This window comes from Enhydra lutris, unplaced genomic scaffold (genome assembly GCF_002288905.1).
Source record: "Enhydra lutris kenyoni isolate GAN:26980312 unplaced genomic scaffold, ASM228890v2 scaffoldscaffold21, whole genome shotgun sequence".
Lineage (NCBI taxonomy): Eukaryota > Metazoa > Chordata > Mammalia > Carnivora > Mustelidae > Enhydra > Enhydra lutris.
Window position 1 is genome coordinate 5,954,225 of NW_019154105.1, and position 22,793 is coordinate 5,977,017.

Below are 22,793 nucleotides of genomic sequence, written 5' to 3' on the forward strand. Positions count from 1 at the left end.
GTAAATCATTTCATATCCTTTCCTGAAAAAGCAATACGGGATACAAATGTACACCTGAAGCTAATGTAACATGTGTCAACTATACCCAAATAAAAAAAAATTTTTAATAAAATTCTTGAGAAAAAAAGATTTAAGTGTAAAATTCCACAGTTTATGTTCTTACCATAGTCTTGGCTATAAATATCTTAAACTTGCATGTTTTCTACTCCTCTTCTGTCATTCTCTCAAAACAACTATGGTGGGTTTACAAGGAAGATTTCTATCTTCCAGATGTACTATTAATTTACTTTGACCCTGCAGAACCAGTGGCTCTTTCATTGCAGGGATGTTACAGTGTTTTATCCGTCTGTGTATATACTCAAAGAACTTACATACTTCTGGATCAATGTTGAAGCTTCTCACAGAGTTAATGCCATTTTGAAAAATGAGTAAGGTACATAAATTTAAAATTGTGAAGAAAGGTTGAATAATTCTGATTCCCTAGAGAATTACAGCACGGTAAGAAAAGGCTTTATGTAAATACAAGTACAGCTTTAGGGGTGATTTAGTATGTCATAAGCAAGACAGAGGTGGGGGGTCTGGCATCCAATTTATCACCAAAAGAGTTTTCTTCCCTATTAAGTGAACACTACTCTCCTGTTTATTACATTTCTTTTCAGGATTCAACAGGTATGGGTTCTAATGCCAGACATTTAATGCGTGGCCTCTAAAATTAGCTCATGCCAGGATGAGTTACTGCCCTGGTTTGTTTCCCCTCTTCGCAACCTAAAAGCTCTTGCTACAAAATAAAATTAAAATTCAAGGCTTTCTTGTTAAACATGATCAGTTTCCTTACTAGGATCATAACTCTCTTCCTAAAATTCTCATTTCCCTCCCATATTTATCACGTGAAAATAAAGTAATGATGCTTTAACTAGCACACACGTGCATAGTGTGTTAAACAGTAGGGTGACAAGGTGAAAAGTACCATGGATATGCTTCAATTAAATAACACGTACTCCTCTAAGTGGCTGTCAAATATTTTGATCAAATAGAATACTTCTCCACAGACTCTGACTTTAAAAATAGATGGACCATTGCGGATGGAACTGAAAGGTATTATGCTGAGCTACATAAGTCAATCAGAGAAAGACAATCATCACAGGGCTTCCTTCATATGTGGAACATAAGAAACAGCACAGAGGACCATAGGGGAAGGGAGGCAAGCTGAATGGGAAGTCATGAGAGAGGGAGAAACACCACGAGAGACTCTTTTAACTATAGAAGGGTTGCTGGAAGGGTGGGGGTTGGGGGGCTGGGATGATGGGGTGATGGGCATGAAGGAGGGCCTGCGAAGTGATAGCACTGGGAGTTATACGCAACTGATAAATTACTGAACAGGACATCTGAACCCAATGATGTACTCTATGTTGGCTACTTGAATTCAAATAATATAAATAAATAGATAGACAGAAAGATGGCAGTGAGAGTTGTTTTCTGATAGTTATTTTGCTGTAAATTATTTGTGGGAAAGGGATCTGATGTGTTCTGCCGTCTGCGCATAAGTATGCTTAGTGTTTAATGCTGACCCCAGGACCCGGGTCTCCCGGAGAGCTCACGTGGGCTCCAACCAGGTTCTAAGGAGTCACGGAAGCAAACCTGGCCAGCCAGATACACCGGCACGGAGAAGGGCCAGGACTTACTGTAGCGTAAAAAGGAAAAACACACAGTGCAGAAGAATATGGACAGTGCGATCTCATTGGTGTTGCTGTAAAACCAAAACACTGAAGTACTTGCGTAACTGTGCGGGACCTGTCTACCCGCCCAGGGTGCGTCTCCTCCACACCAACCTCCCTTCCCATCACGTCTTCTTCCTCACAGGGCACCTGTGGTGTTTTGTGCTGAGCTAACCCCGTATCCCAGCCCGGCGCGCATGTGTCTCCGGCCTGGTCCATCTGAGACGTCCGGTGGCTGCTCAGCGAGAGCCGTCAGGAACGGCTCGGCTGTCCTCGGGGCCGCGAGGCCAGCGCCGGCTGCGTGAGGCCACCGCCCGCACGTGAGGCCACGCAGAAGCAAGCGGGACTGAGAACCAGATGCGGCCTCCAGAACACTCTGCGAACCCCCAGAGCCAGCTGGTGTCAATGCAGGACTCTTTCAGCGCGTTCTGGAGCTGCGGAGGCCTCTTACCTGAGTTTCGACTGGATTTCTGGAATTCTCTGTGGAAACTTTCCTAACACAAAAACAGTCAGAGAGAAACACAACACTGCCGGCCTTGAAGGTGGAGGAAAGTGTCGACAAGCGAAGGACGCAGGCAGCCTCTAGAAGCTGGCAACAGCAAGGCCACGTACGCTCCCCCACAGGTTGTGGAAAGAAACTCAGCCCTGTGGATGCCTTGATTTTAGCCTGGTAGGACTTCTACAGAACTATAAGATAATAAGCCAGTGTTGTTTGAAGCCACCAAAAATAATTTTTAAGTACAGAAAAATGTTAAGATTTGTAGACGGATTCCACAGGGCTACCGTACGGAATGGAAATGAGGGCAGCAGGGGGCAGGGGGTAGGGAAGAGCTCCTAATTAGAAAAAAAATATGTATTATTTTAATTAAATTAAAAAACTAATTTTAAACCTGTTTAAGAATGAGCCCAGGGGCGCCTGGGTGGCTCAGTGGGTTAAAGCCTCTGCCTTCGGCTAAGGTTGTGTTCCCAGGGTTCTGGGATCGAGCCCTGCATGGGCCTCTCTGCTCAGCGGGGAGCCTGCTTCCCTTCCTCCTCTCTCCGCCTGCCTCTCTGCCTACTTGTGATCTCTGTCAAATAAATAAATAAAATCTTTAAAAAAAAAAAAAGAATGAGCCCAGAATAAATATCTAAAAAGGACAGGTATTATCACCTACCCAGGAAAGTCAGAATAGCAGCTGCTTTACAAATCCATCCAGGCAGTGTGGATGTGGCTTGTGATGAATTCCAACTAGCATCATAACTGTGCTATGTACACAGGGTCAGCCAGTGAGCCAACACACCCACCGCACACCACACATCGGGTCAAACCAGGTCCTTCCAGAAAGCCCAATCCCACTGAAAGCCTTTATCCTACTTGCAGGGGCTGGGGCATAACTCTCACATGTATTCTTTTTTTTTTTTTTTTTTTTTTAAGATTTTATTTATTTATTTGTCAGAGAGAGAGGGAGAGAGAGCGAGCACAGGCAGACAGAATGGCAGGCAGAGGTAGAGGGAGAAGCAGGCTCCCTGACGAGCAAGGAGCCCGATGTGGGACTCGATCCCAGGACGCCGGGATCATGACCTGAGCCGAAGGCAGCTGCTTAACCAACTGAGCCACCCAGGCGTCCCACTCTCACATGTATTCTTAAAGCTGATTTTGGAGACAGGGCTGGGAGAGGCAGGGAAGAGAAGCCAGAGTAGTAATTGGCCTATAATTCAGAGCACTTTTCAATAGAAAATCAACAAATTGCCAACAAATTGCTACGCTAATGAAGAATTGCCCTGCTCTGCAACGAGCATTTACCCTAGGAGAAAAGACAACTCATTTATGCCACTCTGTAGAACTAGCTGCCATTCAGGAGCTCCCCTGCTGAATTTTAAACAGCCTCATGTCGGGAAAAGGGGAATGCATGAGAGCTGGCTGCTTTGGTCATGTTTCTCTCGAGTTATTCTCTTACCCGACGCTTAAGACATAATGCCAGACTGAGCTAGTCTAGTGTACAAGTCAGTGTGGCTTTCTACAAACAAACCCCCAGTATAGAGACTACATTTAATATGTTCAGGTTTTTTGAAAAAGAAAATATCTGTCCCTAACACATTTTTAAAATGGTGGTTCTTATATTCAACGTCTACCCTTTTTAAATTCAGTTCATTTTACTTGGACAAGAGAAGTCCAGTACATTCGGCCAAGCTCAGGCGAAGGATGGTCCACTTGCCCACATACGTAACTTCTCCTGGTCTGTCTCAGGGTGATCTCTCCCAAGCATATACCCAGAGGACAAGAGGACAACGGCAAGAACAATGCAGCCCAAGCCACTTCACTGCCGTACAGCCTGGCCACTCGTCAGGAGCAACAGTGAAGGGAAGGCCGTCACCTGTCCCAGCAGCATTTCTGCTTCAAACCAACAGATTTATACTACTATTTTCCTCACCTTCCTTTCTGCCTTCCCTTTAAAAAGGATATGGCTAGAGAGAAGAAAAACACCAAGGCCAGAGGCCTAGACGAATGCACATCTACAAGATATGAATAAAACACACTGAGGAGGTAGATAAATCAAGTCTCTTGGATTTTTTTTCCATTGATCTATCAGGAATACACTAAAGGTCAGTTTTTTATTCCAATTTAAAGACACACATTTAATCTGTAATTCAGGCAGAAAATTTACTCCAGATATAAAACAGAATTCTACATTCTTTTGCTCTAAAAACCAGAAATATAAACATTAGGTTTATTAGGGAAATTAGAGTAATTTCAGATTTTTTACCTCTAAAAAGACTTCAGTGGAGGTTTCTATCGCACAGTAGTCAGAGAGCTGAGAACTAAATTCTAAAAATGCTGTTGAATGCTCCCTCTATGTGTGCTTCTATCAGTCCCTTCTTTCAACTTCCTACAGTCTTGCCAGACTCTAAGTCCCTCACCCCACCAAAAATTAAAATAAGCGTTTTAATAACACTGAACTGACCACTTGACAGTGTGACACACATAAAAATACCAATTTGAGTAACATCACAAAGTTCATGAAACATTTACCACATACAAGTCCCAATCTTTGTACCTCTGTGACATACACAGTGTATTACTGCCCTGACTTACTAATGAGAGAAAGAAGAGTAGTAAAAGTATCATTCCCCTATTTCCCCGAAATGTGTCCCTCTGACAGTCACCTGCCAACACTTCAGGATCAGAGTCCTTGCTAAGCAGCCAGAGATGAGTCACTTACCAACACACAGGATGTTGAAACAGAATCCTTGAGAAGTAGACTTATTGACCAGTTGGTCCGGGAGACTGTCAAATCCAACATGTCCAGAAAGGGACAAGTTTCGAAGCTCTTCATTCTGGAATTTCAGAGGGAAACGTTTGAGAATTCAGGAACTATGCCCCCTGAGTTACCCCGCACTGTGGCTGTGGCTATGACCCTCTCCCTGCATCTCTTCCTGACATGCGTCGAAATAGAAGATTCCCTCTAAAGCCACATCCTCCTTGCCTTCTACACAACTGAAGCAACTGAAAATCCCAAAGCCACGCTCTTTCCACAAAATCACACTGACTCCCAAAGCAGACTCTCTCCCAAGGAGTTTCACTTCTGCTTCCAAGTGTACTGGTCCGGGGAAATGCCCGCTTCTAGGCTGGCAGATAGGCATTAAGTGACATAAAAACCCCACCATGATGTTGTTTTTTTTCAAGAATTCAAGAAAAACTTTCAATTTACTTTCAACCCAGAATATAAAATAAGAACATTCTTCCAGACACAGAAAGGAACTCTGAGACCCTCAGAATGGAAGACACATACTTATTACAACTATAAAAATTCTGTAACCACCATAAATGCAACATATGTAAAACTCCTCAGCACTTGAAGTGGTCCTGCCTCCACCATCAGCTCTACAGGATTCTGGGGGCATCTTTGCTTCCGCCTCCAGAGCACCCAGCATGGGCTCCGCACTCACTGGGCCTTCTCCGTTTACTGAAGGAGACTGGGGTAAGAGAGTTCTCATACACTTAAAAATTTGGGTGATTTATGCTATTTTATAACGGTGCTGACTGCCTCCATGACTCTGAATGTGTCTCGGATGTATTGGGAGGTAATTTGTGAAAATCTCCTTTCCTGGAGCACCTGGGTGGCTCAGTGGGTTAAAGCCTCTGCCTTCGGCTCAGGTCATGATCTCAGGGTCCTGGGATCGAGCCCCGCATCGGACTCTCTGCTCGGTGGAGAGCCTGCTTCCTCCTCTCTCTCTCTCTCTGCCTACTTGTGATCTCTGTCTGTCAAGTGAATAAATGAAAGTCTTTAAAAAAAAAAAAAAAATCTCCTTTCCCAAGAAAACAGAGGTGAGCTATGGTCCCTCCATTACAACATCATGGTTACTGATATTGAAACTAGATACTGGTGTCTAGATATTGAAACTAATCTAGATATTGAAAGTCCCCTTGAAAGCAAGACTCCTGGTGTACTTTCTGGTTCAGTTATCAATGCTCTTTGTATTCAAAATACTGAAGTCTGAGTAAGAAAATGAGCCCCACAACCCTATTTTTTTTTTTCATAAAAAAGAAGTTTTGCAAAGGACCGTTTCATCGATATTTTTAAAAAGATCGAATTCCTTCTTCTGCGTTACATAATGATGACCGGGATTTCTCTTCATTGTCGAGGACTGAGACTCCATTTTCACATCCCTGTGGTCACTCTCTAGGCCGAGAAAAAGGCCTCCCTCGATACAGTGACTTTAAAGGAATGTTTCACGAACAATGTAATGGCTAAGGTCCTTGCCGCTCTAAAATTCTAATTCTGTGAAATACAACTAAAAACCGGCACACTGCCCGAGTCCCATGATGGCAGCTGCAGGTGTGAGGTCAATGGGACAGAGAGCAGATGCCTGATCTATGAATAGTTTCCTTGAAACCTGCCAACAGCGAATATGAGACTCAGGAGGAGGCACTTATCCTTGAATAGGATGGCGCCGGCGACAGCTCCCCGAGCAGTTGGTAGCAGACCCCACGGGAGGCGGGCCCCCACGGGCAGCAGACCCCCATGGGCAGGAGGCCCCCACGGGCAGCAGACCCCCACGGACAGGAGGCCCCCACGGGCAGCAGATCCCCATGGGCAGGAGGCCCCCACGGGCAGCAGGCCTGGTCGCTGGCCAGGCCTGCTCACACCACCACATGGCCCTAATTCTACCACCTGCCTCTTCCGTTTCCAGACCTCAAAGGTTCAGACAGCAGGTATTTTTAGGGTGTTTACCACATCCTCCAAGACTTGGGGGAGGAGGATCTGAAATGAGTCTGGGTTCTATTTAGAACTCTTGCCAGCACAGCTGGTAGTGGCTGCTGTGCTCAGGCCGGGAGATGCCACCGCACCAGCCTCCCTCTGCGTTCCATCTCTGACCCCAACCGTCAGCGAAAGGCCTGAAAGGAGGCAAGGCAGGGAAAAGCCATCACCCTCCGCTCCCCCTCGTCCCCTCCACAACAATTCTTTTCATTTCCGGGGGAAGGAGGGGCAGCGGGGGGACAGTGGAGGGGGGGAGTGGTTTATTACTGTGGCTTCTGCATTGTTGGGTTTTTAGATCAAACAGATACCCACCCATGAGCCAATCCTGGGAAAGAATCAGAGTCAGTAATTATAGCTCTCATCCCAGAACCCAACGCACAGCATCTCATATTCTCACCATTTCCAAAACACGAGAAACCACCCACACACCCACTGAGTATTTTTATACCCACTGAAAACCACATACAAAATGAAGGGTTATAAAACAGTTTGGTCTTGAAATTTTTTAAATTTAAATGTATTTCTTCAGAGTCTTCTAACTCTGGACTATGAAATATGTACATTTCATATTGCCATTTTAAAATTCCATAATTTGAGCCTAATTCTCTGCCCAGTATTAAAGGAACCTGGAGGGTCACTGGCCATCAGTATGTGACTGGAAATAGTGAAGTAGGAAGTCCCTCCTGTGGTTCACCAGCAGGTTTAAAAACTAGAAAGCACTGTAGGAAAAGCAAGTAGAGGCTCTAAGTCACACACAACAGCTGAACTGAATTCCTACGTCCCAGAATTTTATGTCACCATGTTTACTGCTTCTTGCCTTAATCTCTCCCCCCAAAAGTGTAGGATCTCTTTTGAGTCAATGGGTGCAGTCTTCGGGAATTTCATGTATTATCATGTCTTCAACCACTACGCATCTGGAAAGGACTCTCAGCTTTCTACCTCTATTACTGAACTTTTTGCCTGAGTTCTAGTTCTGAATCTCTATCAAAGGGACGCTTCTCTTGGGTTACCCCTTCAGTACCTCAAACTGATGTTCATGAAACCGAAATCGTATTTTTCTATCCCTATCTTACCTATGTGTGAGACCCAGTTGTCCCTTGCATAAATTCCGAAGTGTGATCAAGACCGTATCCTCCGCCCCTTTATTCCTACCAAGTCAACCACCTTCCATCTGGTCCCTCCTCTCTCTCTTTTGCTGCAAAAGGGATCTCCGAACTCAAAGGCCCCCAATCCAGACTCCTTGGCCTGCCACCTCAGGACCGCCATGGGCTAATCTCAAATCTCCTACCTAATCTCCCACTTCTCCCCACAGGGCACCTTGCACTGAAGCTCAACCCTGACCTTTACTACTCCTGAGACAGGCCCACATTTCTCGCCAACAGTTTATTCACACCATTTCCTCCATCTGGGGAGACCTGATAGCCAATGTCTACATATCCACACCTTCCAGATCCTGCAGAATGTGATCTCCAGCATTATCTTTATTATTAAATCTCAGAGAGAATTTCAGTAAACATATCCCTTACCAATGCAAGGAAAATAATGATTGGATAAAGATGGGTCAGGCCATTTGGTATTCCATGACCATCATAACCGCTAACATTCATCGACCATTTCCAATGTTCCAGAAAAGCCTTAATAATGAGCTAGTTAATTTATCTTAACAATTCTACAAGATAGTTACTATTATGACCCAAACTCAATTTTAGAGAAAACAGAGGCACTTAAGTTTAGTGACTTACCCAAGGTTACAGAGCTAGTAAGTTGAGGACCTGAAATCTGGGCCCAGACGTCAGGTTCCAGACTCTAGAGACCTTGCACTTAGCCATGGTATGGCACGATGACCTACAAACTTCTCAGACAGCCCCAGACAATACAATGGTTTCAGCCACTACCAAAATCCAGTATGTTAAAGGGGGGGGGGACCCCTCTCTAAAGTCATAATTCTTTGGCAACCATGAGAAATGTAAGTTGAGAATTCAAACTGGCAAAGGAGCTCTGCCTGTACCTTCACTTGTCCTGGCAATGCCAAGGCCAGACTTTGATTTCTGCAGCCATGGTACACGAAGCCAGTAATACAAGGCTTAGTTTCGACCATTCTTTCAAATGAACGTGCCAACATGGAACCACTAAGTAAGTAACAGTAAGACCTTCGTTGATTTAGCCCTGCGCTTGCTGATCTGTCTATGGAGGAGCTGTACTTACATGATTTCTGTGCCCACTCCATCTTGAAATGGCTTGTGACTAATTCTATGGTATAAAATAATTTAACAACCTCATTTTTCTCTTTTCAGGTCACTTCCACGTGGGCACAATTATTTATTTGCTCATTCCAAAATACTCACTGCTCAAAGCACTCAGGGACCAGGTGTTATTCTTGTTACTCACTGATAAGCTCTCTTCCTGCCTGTAAGAGGTTTACCATTTAGGGGCGCCTGTGTGGTTCAGCTGGTTAAGCGGTCGACTCCTGACTTCAGCTCGGTCATGACCTCAGGATCCTGGGATCAAACCCCACATTGAACTCCGCACTCAGTGGGGAGCCTGCTTGAGGATTCTCTCTCCCTCTCTCTCTGCCCCTCCCCCAACTTGTGCACTCACATGCTCTCTCTCTCCCTCAAATAAATAAATCTTTCTTAAGATTTATTTATTTGAGGGAGAGAGAGAGAGAGCATGGTGGGGGTGGGTGAGAGTAGAGGGAGAAGGATAGAGAAATCCAAGCGGACTCTGCTCTGCATGGAGCCCGACTTGGAGCTTGATCTCAGGACCCCAAGATCACAACCCCAGCTGAAACCAAAAGTCAGATGCTCAACTGACCCAGGCACCCCTAAAATAAATAAATCTTAAAAAAAAAAAAAAAAAAGGAAGAGATTTACCACTAGCAGTAGAGGCAGGACATCATTAATATAATACCACTAAGGATTAAAGTGATAAGCTATCATGACTTTATGGCTGATATGAGGAGAGAATTAGCTTTTGGACAGGGAAATTCAAGAAGACCTTGTGGAGGCCAAAGCTCCCCAACATGACCAGGGGAACAAAAGTCCGGCTTGCAGGAGCCTCCTAGGTAAGAGCTGTCCATGCCCAAAGGGTCACTTTACTCTGAATGTATACTCGGAAGTTTATAATCGACAAATTTTTTTCAGAAGACGCCTGGCTGACTTCATTATTAAAATAATTATAAAGTAAATTACAAAGTAAATTATTTAAGAATGTGTGCGAACACCTACATTCTGAGTGCTGCTTTAAAACAGGGTCCATAAAAAAAAAAGGGGGGGGCGCCTGGGTGGCTCAGTGGGTTAAGCCTCTGCCTTCGGGTCAGGTCATGATCTCAGGGTCCAGGGATCGAGCCCTGCATCAGGCTCTCTGCTCAGCAAGGAGCCTGTTTCCCTTGCTCTCTCTGCCTGCCTCTCTGCCTATTGGTGATCTCTCTCTCTGTCAAATATATAAATAAAATCTTAAAAAATAAAAAAATAAAAAATGGAACAGGGTCCACAGGGGCGCCTGAGTGGCCTAGTCGATCGGGCTTCTGACCCTTGACTTCAGCTCCAGTTGTGACGGGATTCTTTCTCTCCCTCCGCCCCTCCATGCGCTCAATCTCTCTCTCTCTCAAAATAAAATAAAATAAAATAAAATAAAATAAAATAAAATTTCACAACTCCAAATCTTGCTTAAGCAGGAGCAGGAGGGCAAAGGGTTCGGAGTCGGATGGGCGTGATCTGAATCCCAGCTTTGCTTCCTACTTTTCTTAGTCTGTGACGAACACTTGGCAGGGGGTTGGGAGGAGTGAAGGAATCAGTAAGTACGAGAGCGCCCAGCACTTAACAGGTCCTCGGAAACCTGGGTTTCCTTTCTCTAATTAGATGGGAGGAAAAGAGGACTGATTTTAAACTTCTAAATGAATGAGCTCTGCCAGTGCTGCTGCGCATGCCAGGAGGAACTGCTGATCAGCAAAACCCTCAGACTAACCAAGAAAGAAAAACCACGAAGGGAAGAACAGAATGAACAAAAAGTAGAGGAGAGAGAGAGAAGATTCTAGCAGAAGAAAATTCACCCTAAATAAGAAAGTCATTTACAAAGTTGGGGCAGGGGGCGGGGGGAAGCCACAGAATCACGTCCCAATTCGCAGGCATCAGCACCTCCACAGCTGGAACCCATTCTGGATTCCCCTCTTCACTCTTTCCTCTATTTCAAGCCAGCCAGAGCCTCCCGAAACTGGGTGTCCCCGCATGAGTTCTATTTACCACCTTCAAAATGAACCTACAACCCTTCTCCGATTTTAAAAACTGAAGGCTTCAGTGGGTGTGGTCAGGTGATCTCCAGCGGCTGATCTTATCAGCCAGCAGAAGCCCGGCAGCAAATTACCAAGGTGATACGTGTTTTAATGTCTATTGCAAACAATTAGACTGAATTTTTACCTTTAAAAATAGATATTACCATTTAAACTTAGAAAGATTTCACCCCTTTAAAATGATAAATTTTTTTAAACTTGAGCAATAACTTTTATGCATTTAGAGAGCTGGAGATTTTGTTGACAAAAAGTGGCAATTACATTCTTCTCAAATCCTCATTTTATAGATAATAAGTTACACTGACCCACGTCAAAGCCTCATCTTTAAATGAAGAGATTTTACCAAGCAGCCTCTAAACAAAGTCTTTGGTTCTAATGCTAATTCTATGGTTTTCTGAATCTGGAAATCACAGATGCATAAATCCAATTCTGTCACGTTGCTTGAAGACAGCCAACGCAAGGCAAACAATTCCTGGTTGTATGTTTCCTCTTACCAAATCAAGGCAGCTCAATTTTTAAATGGCCCTTGAAATTGAGTGTCTATCAGTTATCCTAGGAAACTCCAAACCTAATAGAAATCTGTGTGTATGCCTCTGTTTTCCAGCTTAACTTTTCATTTCTGCGTGACTGTAATAATGACGACAGTTTTTTAAAAAGTTATAAAAAGCTCACCCTTTACAACTGCCCTGCTTAAATACACCTCTTCCTTCAGCTGTATCTGCCGTCCTCCACAAGATTTTTGAAAAGTGGGTTTACAGCCTTAAAAGAAAACAGGAAACAATGCTTCCGTGTAAGTAAGTTAATCTTCTGTGTTCAAGGAAAAGAGGAAATCTTTCTTCACGCTTTCATTCACTCCACAAATACGGACTGAGTACCAGTGTGTGCTAGAGACTGTGCTGAGGAGGTGAGGTAAGAAAACAAAGCATCCTGAACGCACGCACCACAGCCCAGCGGGCCACATCGGTGTTAGTCAAACAGTCACAAGTAGATCGTCACACACTACCCAAAAGCATGGGACACGGTGCAACCGTAGGAACTCGCCAGACGGCACCAGTGCGCAGCACGTCCGAACAGCGCTCGTCCGCAGCACCGTCGGGCAGTAACTGAGCCAAGCCCCCATGTACAGCTGATGTGCAAGTTTCATGTAATCAGATGGAAACAAAGAGTATTTCTGACCAGCTTGGCCTGAAGGGAGGAGGTAGAAATGATGAAGACTCAAGTCTTAAGAAAAAGAATGTCCAATTTTAACTGACGCTGAGATAGGACCATAGGACATAGGCCCTTTGTTCTCTGTCTTTCCCCCTGTAAAGATGCCCACTTGGGAGAAAAGAGTAGGTACGTGTCCCTTCCTCGCCTCAGGTGCTGCCTTGTGTTTGAGGTCCTGTTTGAGTGTCCAGATGCCGCCTCGCCGAGGAACACGCTGTTCCTGACATGAAATCCTTGACTGAGCACCAGCCGGTCCTGGAGAAATCCTGCGCTCACAAAACTGCCGGAGAAGGTGTACCCGAGCGCCTGACGGGTCGTTTTCGTAAACACACACTCTTACCTAACTACATTTTAGAGAGTATTGAACTGGTTTCATATTCTCTTTTAAAGAAAGAGAAGTTGGTGGGAAGATGGGAAACGCCCTTAGTTCCCATGCAAAAGGGAAAACTCTGGAATGCGAAACATCTCAAACCACAACTATGAAGCCCGCATGGGGATGTTTTCAAGGCCAGGCATTGCTGGGGCCATTTCCATAATATAAAATGTCTGCAGCATCTCATTACCAATCAGGACGGCGTTCTTTAAGGATGACCTGGAGAACATTTGTGATTCTGCCTGTCATCTATAACATGAAATCCCAAGGTCAGAGCCAAGAAAACCCCCAAGGAAATTGTCTCACACAAGCAGCAGAACAGAGAGAGCCAGGAAGAAGAGGGAACAGTGAGGAGAAAAACCATAAGAGGAAAGAACTTGAGTGCAACCCAGCTGGAAGCGGGTCCTGAGAAGGAGCATCCAAGGGCAAGCCCCCCAGCCGGAAAGCCGGGGAGATCAGCTCCGACTAACAAACCCAGGTAGCCCGCCTCAAAACCACCACCAGGAACCAGAAAAGATCTTGATTCGTATTGAGTAACCGCCCCAGTTTCAAGTGTCATTTCAAAGTAAGGCTCTCCAAAAGACTGCCAGAGAAGGAACAAATTCTGCTTTTCCAGATCCTTGCAAAAATAACGTGGGGTGTTTTCTCTGGGAATGGTATGACTATAGGGAAATTTTACTTTCTAAGTGTTATATTTCCATAATATTTGAGTTATTGCAAAACAAACACCCCATACCTTTTAAACAGAAAATAAATAAAAGGTTTTAAACATCAGAAATTGCTATAAAGGATAACAATAAATAACAAATAAATAATAAAAATCCTTTTAAAGGAGGTCATCCTGCAATTCTTATTGTGGCTAATAGATAGGTGATAGAATAAAATATACAAGTAGTTATTTTTCTAATAGCAGAACCAAATCACATTGGAAGTGATAAAAGTGAGCAGAAAAGCAGAACAACGCAGTGGAAATTGCTTGACGGGTGAGGTCAGAGGACTCAGGACAACCCTGCCATTACTGAGCTGTGTGACCCAGGAAGCGGAAGTCATGGAACTTCTCAGCCTCAGTTCTGCCAGCTTTAAGATAAAGCACTTCACGGGGCATTGCAAGAATTAACGTAATTCCCCATCCTCAGCTTAGCTCACACATTTTTCTCAGATGACTTCTTCCTGCCCCCGCTTTAGTGACTTTCCATAGGCTAATGACTACTTGTCATAACCCGTATCCCCTCCTCTCCCCTGTGCATCCGTAGCCCAGGCATTGCTAAGCCAACATCTCCTAAGTGGATCTCGTCCTATCCCCCATTCAACTTAAATCTGTCCTTCCTCACTTTTTCTTCTGTCAAATGGCAACATCTACTTCAAGGTATCAGAGAGTCCCAGTCCCCTAGAATAACACTGGTCAGCATGCATATCGCTAGCCCTGATTAAAAATGTACACAAATTTATACGCTTTCACCCTCTTGCAAGAAGAAAAAAAAAGTCCACTGTATAATCATAAGCTCCCCCGCTGGCCTCTAAGTTCAACAGTGAGGACTTCTTGAGGACTTGAGGACATCCGGACCAACCTGGCTTTTCTCCTCTGCACCCAGATGTTAATAACCACCTCCCACACCTTTCTTAGCCACATCTTTCCCATCCAACCCTTTAACAGACTGAATCCTGTCTATCAGCTGATTCATGACTTGAATATCCCCCTCGTCCTAGCACTACCCCCATCAGACTTCACCAAAGTGCATGTCTGTGTGACATATGACACAATCACGTTCTCCAGCCTCCTCATTCTCAGGTAAGGAGGCAGACAGAGCAGCTGATGGGTTTCCCCTGTAAGGCGGGCCAGGTGGAGATACGGGACCACAGGGAAGAGCCAGAGCCCTGGAGCCTGGCCCATCCCTCTCTCCATCACACTTGGGGCTGGCTCTGAAGGTGAGAAGTCACAGTGGTTGCGGGGTGAAGGCTGACCCCCAAGCCTGGAAACACACGGGGTTCTAGCTCTCCACCGGTGCCCCCCAGCTCCCTACGTCTTCTCGACATCCCACCGCCTGTCACAGCAATGGCCCACACGGCCTCCAGGATGAGTCACACCTCTGACCCAACAGAAGTGGGTATCTGAAGTGAACAGAGCCCCTCGCTGCTGCTCACGACCCTGGATCCCAAGGGGGTGGGCTGGGGAGGGGAGGAGGGCTCGAGAGGTAGTGCTGAATTACCAGTAAATCAGACTTTCAGCGATCCAGAAATTGTACAAAATGGAAGCACTTTCTTCTTACAGACAGAATCTTTTTCTAAACGTCCGTGCGAACTCTGAGAGATTCAGTCTCCCTGCGTGCCAAGAACTAACAACAACCAAAAAAGACATTTTTCTTAAATTTCCGAAGACGACTCTTTCTTTTTTTTCCTGAGTCAAAGTGACTAATGCCTGTAACAGCCTAACATCACAAAGTGCTGATCAGCAGAAAGTCTTGTGTTTGGGAAGGACGAGGCCCACATGTGCATTCCAGACACTCTGACCAGCGCTGCTGGGCTCAGAGGAAGAGGTTGGGGGAGGGCAGCGACGGGACAAACAGTCAAGAAGTATTTAGAAAGGCACCGTCCAGTTAGAAACAGATGCTGCAGCTGCTCTCTCGCACCCCTGCACATCGCAGAGATGACGAGAAGCCCCTCGCATGGCCTCCTCGGAAAGTTAATGAGGAAACTACCGAGGAGGGTCATAATCATCCGAAAGTCCTCCAGCTCCGCAGCGGGATCCCGAACACCCGGATCCCGTGGCAAACACACCACCTCTCTGGCAGAGGAGAAAACCACCCAAATGTCTTAGTTACTCATCGGCCCTGCCTGTATGATGTCGTATGGCTTCCACGCAAATTTCTTCAGAACAGTGATGAATAGGAGGTCAAAGATTATTAAGGGCCCTTATCAGTTGGAAGTTTTCCCCTCAACTTCTTACGTACGTTTCCACTCCTCATAGTCACACGTCAATTCCTTAGTTCTTCCCGGCTGAGAAATACCGCAGCTCGGTCTGTGTGTTTCTACTTGCTGAGTACATTCATCAGCAAATAATGAAATCTGGATGGGACACTTCCTTCCCTACGGCACCATTTCTATCACCGGATATAAATTAGCCACTTCCTTTTTGAAAGATATCATTTATTTCTGTCCCTTTCTGATGGAAGGGGATTTCAGTTATGGTAATGACCATGTAATGGTAGTCCCTGAAAAAGAAGAGGAAAAATCCAAACCCGCTCTAAGGCGGTCATAAACAAAAGTACCAGCGATGTTTCAGTCCCCACCTGACTACTGAAGGTTGCCATATTCGGGCCACACTCAGTCCCTAACCCAGGCTGGTCTAGAATATCTCTGAACGCAGTGACAGATTTCCAGCCCCTGAAAATTGAGGGGCTATACCAAAAATGCCCAGAGCCATGGCAAATACATTCCCAGGAAATAAACATAAAATTAACATTTGATATCACTCTGCAAGTATTATGAAACAATTCTGACCAAAATTCTCAAGGCTTCCCAAGAGTTCTACTTCGTTTTAGTCTCAGCCCTGGATGAAACACTACCGGGGTGCCATAGGGGTTGTTGACATACGTTTGGGGGCATGTATTAATTTCCTATTGCCATGGAACAAATCATCACGAGCAGGGGCCTGAAGCAACACTTATTTATCAGCTCGTGGTTGTGAAGGTCAGAAGTCTGGATGGGGCATGGCTGGGTTCTCTGCTCAGAATCTCACAAGGCTAAAATCAAGGCGGTGGCCAAGCTGAGTTTGGATCTGGAAGTTCTGGGGGCAAATTCCACTTCCAAGCTCGTGTGGGTTGTTGTCAGAATTCAATCCCCTGCAGCTATAGGACTGAGGTCCTCCTCTCCATGCCCACTATCAGCCAGGGACTGACACAAGGGGTCACCCGTAGTTACTAGCCATGTGGCCATCTCCTCTCCACAGCCAACAGGGAAGCTCTCATATCCCTCTTCACATTTCAAATCTTCTTCAAGAAAAGTCAGTTCCTTTCAAGGGACTAATCAGGTCAGGTCCACCCAGGAAAACCTTCGTATCTTAAGTCAGCTATGCCATAACATAACTTAATCACAGCGGGTGACTATCCCACCATATTCCCAAATTCTGGGTGTTATATGATATGGGTGGGGTGTGTTCACCAGGGAGCTGGGCTAGGGGGCCATTTTAGGGTTCTGTGTTATAACATTCCCTGTTTAACTTTAGGGTATGGTAAGATTAGCATTTACCGAACTCAAAACAAAAGACAAATCTCCAGGAGAAAAAAAAGACAAATGAGTAAAAGCACAGTAAACTAGATCTCCCTCAAGTTACGAAGGCAAGTGAACCACTAACAAAAGTAAACTTCACAAGTATTTCAGTGCGTCTACATAATAAGAATTCTAGGAAATGCAAAAGCTTTTAAGGAACTTACACCTTATTGGGGGAAAAGTCATTGAGAGAAAAGAGAAGACAAGTGCAAAACGTTCGGTGATGAAATACAGGACAAAGGTTATCAAGGTTGGACAGTGGAGACTGACATGGGCCCCAGCAAAAAAATGGGGCTTTCCTAGAGGAGGACGGATCTCTCTCATGAGATCACAACCTACAGGTCATAAGATAAAAATAAGATTCAGACTGTTGCAGGGAAGGAATGGAGACGGAAGGAGAGAAAGAACTAGTCAAGAGAAGCAGCAGGAAAACAAAGAGATCTGAAGGGCATGGAAATCAACGAACCGGAAAACTGAAGAATAATTAAGAGCGAGGGTTTAAGACTTTAAAACTGGTTCACATTTCATTTTACTGGAAATATTCCTGAAAGTATTAGGAAGATAAATATAAACCGTACATAACTAAACGTATGCCCAGGCTCTGCCCCTGGGTGTGCAGTGTGGAGAGACGAGAGCTGGGAGCCATCACTGAGCAGCGACATCACGGAAGATTTTCATTTCCTACCCACCAGGGCACTTACGAACTTATCTTCTCACCAGAGCCGGAGACCAAGGGATCTAGAGTATAAAACCGCCTTCCAGCCAAGGTTTTAACCCAGATTACAAGCCTGGGCAACCATCCAAATGGTAAACTATTTCACGCTAACTTCCCTTAGAGCATTAAAAAAGCGTATCTTGCAGAGACCCTAACAGACTGATCCATTAGTTCGGACTGTAATTTCTGCCATTCTAATAAAGCGAAAGCTCTCTTCTTTCTTACTCTGCTCTCTTTCTCAAAAAATAGAACCAAGTAACCACTAAAAAAATAATAATAATAATAATAAATACTCCCACCAGCAGAACAGACTCTGCCTTAAAGAAGTTAACTGCGTATTACAGAAGTATCCATCCTGCTGTAAAAAAAAAAAAAAGAAAAAAAAAAAAAAGAAGTCGGTTTAGGAGTTTTCTCACACATCTTGGTGTACTTCAGAAAGCAGACCCAAGGGACTATATTATGAGTTTCCTCTACTCCCAAAGGTTTGCTATTGATGGGTGGTTTGGGATGCTGGCTCTCTTGTCCCAATCAGCTACATGCAAAACAAACCTACTTTTCACAGGCTGCCCCATAAGAATGTTCCCACAGTCCCCTCCTCCCTCTCCATTGTCTCTTAAAGGGGCGTTTTCATTATCATTACTGTCACGGTATTTCTGATTAGTCAAGTAGGACCCAGGGAGGATGCTCCATACAACAATCTGATATAAAATCCCTTTAGCTCTCAAACGGAGATGATAAACATGGGCAGGAAAAAGCAGAGGTTACAGTTTCATGCCCGTTGTTCGCACAAAGCACAGAGGGGCTGGGTCAGCAGCCCAGACTTCTCTCGGAGATGGGGTTGAGTTCCACCTCAACGCTCCTAGATTAACAGATTAAGAATTAGATACGTGTACAGGAATCCATTTCAGACGGTCTTGGATAGCGTGATTGTAGGGAGGCATGAAGCTGAAATCGAAACTTGAAAAATCACAGCTTGGCAAGAGGTCCTTGCTATAATTCATATATTCTGTACAGAAGAGAAACTGAGAAAGTTCAATGGGCCCCAGTGTGAAAGAAAGTCTTAGGCACTGATCCAAGTAGCTAGCTGCCTTTAATCTCTCCCGAAGCCTAATGGTTCATTAGAATAATTATTATTCACACAGAGAAAATGAAAGGCAGCAGGAGGAAAAAAGTGATAATTACACGGGCAAAAACAAGAAAAGCAACTTTGGCCGTTTGGATTTGAGAAAAATCCAAGCCTCAAATCCCTCCCACATAAAGAGGGTCAGACCGTATGTCTTACTATAATCATGGCTACACAGAGTTAAACCCCTTTTGCCACAATTGCACCAACTGTGCGTACTGAGGTTGGCTATTACCGGGAGTGGGGATTGTGCACTGTGGTCGCTGCAACCACCAATGCAGGGAAATAAGGCTCGGCGTCAACCCCCAGGATTCCTGCTCAAGCCAACTTCCTACACACTCTTCATAATTCAGAAGACAGCGTGACAGCCGCAAGTCGTCTGGCTACTCACGCTCACGGAACATCAGGAAAACTCGCTAATGATTCGTGAAGCTCCAGTCCTCAGGGAGAGTAAAGCCCTCATCAGTGTGCTTCGTACTCTGGGATCGAGGCAGGAGAGCGGACCGGTGTCTTCTGTAAGTTGCCTGGAGTACCCGAATAATCAAAGTTCAAATACCCAGAGTAGCAAAACGAGGGATGAGGCTCTGCCACATTTTCTAGCCAGAGAACTAAAAAGGGGGAGAGGGAGTAATATTGCCCTTGATTGATCGACCAAGAAGCAGTAACTGAAAATGCCTATAAAGACGGCAATGCCAAGTGTGTCCCGGAAAAACAAACAAGACACTGCAAGGCTACACGTGTGGTCTACGGGCGTTTCAGTATTTCCTTCCCACAACCGTCACATACAGAATGGTTCACTGGGTACTTCTGTGCCGCGGACCATATCTGGACCTTTATAAAACTTCCTCCCACTGGGGCGTCTGGGTGGCTCCGTCAGTCACGCGGCCAAGTCTTGACTTCAGCTCAGGCATGACCTCAGGGTCCTGGGATCCAGCCCCGCACCCGGCCTGTGCTGAGCAGGGAGCCTGCTTGCGGGTTCTCTCTCCCTCTCCCCTGCCTCTCTCCTGCCTTCACACGCACGCTCGCTCTCTCAAAAATAAATAAATCTTAAAAAAAAAAAATCTTTCCACTTAACCCCCATAACACTCTGAAACAGATATTGTTGGCTCCATTTTATAGATAAGAAAATAAGCCAGAGCTCTATGCAATTGCAGAACCAGTATTTAAACCAGTGATGCCAGGTTCCGAGGCCATCACCACCAATACCTTAGGCGGGACAACTTAATCTTTTCAAAGCACACCCACCTCTGCACAGAGAATGCCTCCTTCCTCAATGCCTCCTTCCTCAACCCGTCAAATCCGACTCATCCTTAAAATTCCAAGCAAATCCCACCTGCCTCGTTAAGCCTCATCTGGTTCCCTGAACTGCACGCCATTGCTCTCTACTGTACAAATATTCACTGCATCTGGGCCACTCGTCACACCCAGCATCCAGCACCGCACTTGGCTGTCCACCAGACGGGCCCCCTGAAGCCCGTGGATCCCTTAAGGGCAGGACACCTGTCGTACTCCTCTTACTTTGAGCCCTACTACAAGGTCACGTGACAGGGGCTGTAGATTTAAGGTGAATGAATGCAGAGACCCCGTTCTCACAGGTTAACATTCTTCCTCTGCCTCCTCCAGCCACAAAGAACTACCACTCAGGAGTGGCATTTGTTATGGGCTAAAACGCCCAAGGTGTGTTTGCCGGGAGGAGATTTCAAAGGCTCACCGGAGAACGGAGAAGGGAAGCCCCGGCTTCAGGTGCAAGCTTCAGTGTGGTCTCCTCCCAGTACTTCGAGGCAAGCAACTGTGCCTCGTGTGAGGTCAGGTATCATCAGGGCTCTTGCTCTCGGACATAATTACTCGGCTGAAGTTCAAGTTAACATTTACAAAGCGTGTGCACTTGCACTGTTCCTACATATATCCGTAGGCATACGCCACACACCGGCACTTTACGTGGATCCGACTCAGCTCCCACCATCGCTTCCGAGGCGTGTACTATTATTATTATTCCCATTTTACAGCCAAAGCTCAGAGACCGAGCTGCTCAGGATCGTGCAGCACGTACGGGTGGCCCAAAGCCAGGCTGACGGCCTCCAAAGCACCTGCCACAGCATGAACAAGGCCACAGACTGACAGATGCGTCTCGGCCATGAAGGCACAACCACAGCATCGCACAAGTGCACTGCACCGCCGAGGTCACCACCTCCTAAGGTCACCACCTCCTGAGGTCACGCGCACAGGCCCCGAGCCACCCTGTGGGGGCACGTAAGGAAAGCAGAGGCTCGGGGGAGCGCGGAAACAGGGAGCAAGGGGAGGAGGACCCCGAGAAGAGGTGGGTCCCCGCGACCGACTGCCCACACGGATTTCTTTCTTTCTCACACAGAGGGAACGAGTGTAACCTAACGACTACAGACCACAGCCACACAGACTACAACACTCACTCGCTTGTCTAAAAAGCAGAAATTATTCTCTCTGGCAAAGCTGGAAGACCAGTCACGGAGGAAACTCGAGCTGAGCTCCTACGGAAGACACAAGGGCACTTCGGACTACAGTACGGGGCAGTGAGCCAGGCTGACGGAAGCCACTGGACTAAAGCACCGAACCGCTCGCTCCCACCGCAGCCGCCCGGACACCGCTGAGGGGCCAAGACAAATACGGCCGCGTTTGCCCTAAAACTCCCAGGACTAAGGGCCACGGAAGGAGAAATATTTTCCGTGCCCCTGCCTACCGTGGGTGGGCAGGGAACCAGCAAGCCACGTTACCGACTTAATTCTGCTTAAAAACGACGCAGCTTTTGGATGAGGACATCTCCAGATTCTTCCCGGCACCCTGTCCAGGGGACAGCAGAGACAGTTGTCACCCGCATCTTCACAACCGAAGAGAAAACGCGGACCGGCTGCATACGCACAGAGCACCACTGTCCACTATTCCGAGTTTATTAAAAACGAAACCTTTAAAGGTCCCAGTGTTGTCGACCTCGGGGTGACCAGCGCTGCTCATCGTGAAGCTCACCCGAGGGAGGCAGGCACGGGCGCGCGATGGCGCTTATGCGCTTTCACTTGCTGGGACGTGTCCCCAGACCCCGTCTCCGAAGGTGTCTTACTCACAACCACCTTCCTTCACGCGAGCTTCCTGGCAGCTCACGCTCTCTAACAAGTGCTCCGACCACCGCCACTGCGGCACCGGCACACACACCCGTTTTGCTGGGTTTTTCCTAACAACCGGTGAGGCCATCACCAAGGGTTTCGCAGGCCCACGGAAACCGGGTCAGATTTCATCGATGTAGGCAGCAATATTTGTGCACGGGCACAAACGGCAAAGCATTCTGAAAATCAAGCATTAGTAAATCTTAAAGTTCCGTATCACTGAATACCATTTTCTTCCCCTCCAGTGAAAACGGGGAGCTGGCTCTTCCTTGAGCTTTTTCCCGCGGCCTGAATTTCTCTCCCACCGAACACGCTGCCTTCCGGAGAGCCTCCCGGCCACCTGGTTCCGCGCTGTCGCAAGCGCGCGCACGTGCAAATCACTCTGGCCACTGCGATCCCAAGCTAAATGCCCTCGAAGGCTTCCCGCCCTGGTCCAGGCTGGGGCTACTCTAAATGACACACCCGCCATCCGTCTGGGCTTCGGTTGTGTCGTCTGGAACAGAGACAGGAGAGGAGAGGGGCTGCTGAGGAAGGACAAGGGAATTATGTCCACTTCCTAAATTCCGGGGTCCTCTCGTCACCACGGGGGGCGGAGGACGAGAGCTGCCGGAGCCCGCGTGAGCGTCGCTCTCCAGCTGCACATAAAACCTCACTGCAGTGTCCGGTCACCGAAACAGAAGTGTAACGTCCCGAAGCCGACTGTGCAGAAACAGCAGAGGGAGGGAGTGAATGCAAG

General features: G+C 46.4%; 1 protein-coding gene across 2 annotated transcripts in view; it reads right to left on the minus strand.

The window, feature by feature from the left end:
• The window catches only part of LOC111148993 (septin 11), an 84,343-nt gene that overhangs the window by 35,249 nt on the left and 26,301 nt on the right, over positions 1-22,793 (minus strand). Inside the window, exons 1-2 of one of the 2 annotated variants that reach the window (XM_022505860.1) lie at positions 11,360-11,392; positions 4,916-5,030 (exon numbers count right to left, since the gene is read on the minus strand). In XM_022505860.1, the coding sequence (XP_022361568.1) occupies positions 4,916-5,030; positions 11,360-11,392 (148 nt within the window). Of the gene's footprint in view, positions 1-4,915; positions 5,031-11,359; positions 11,393-22,793 lie in introns of those variants that run through there. The other variant, XM_022505859.1, reaches the window with a different exon arrangement.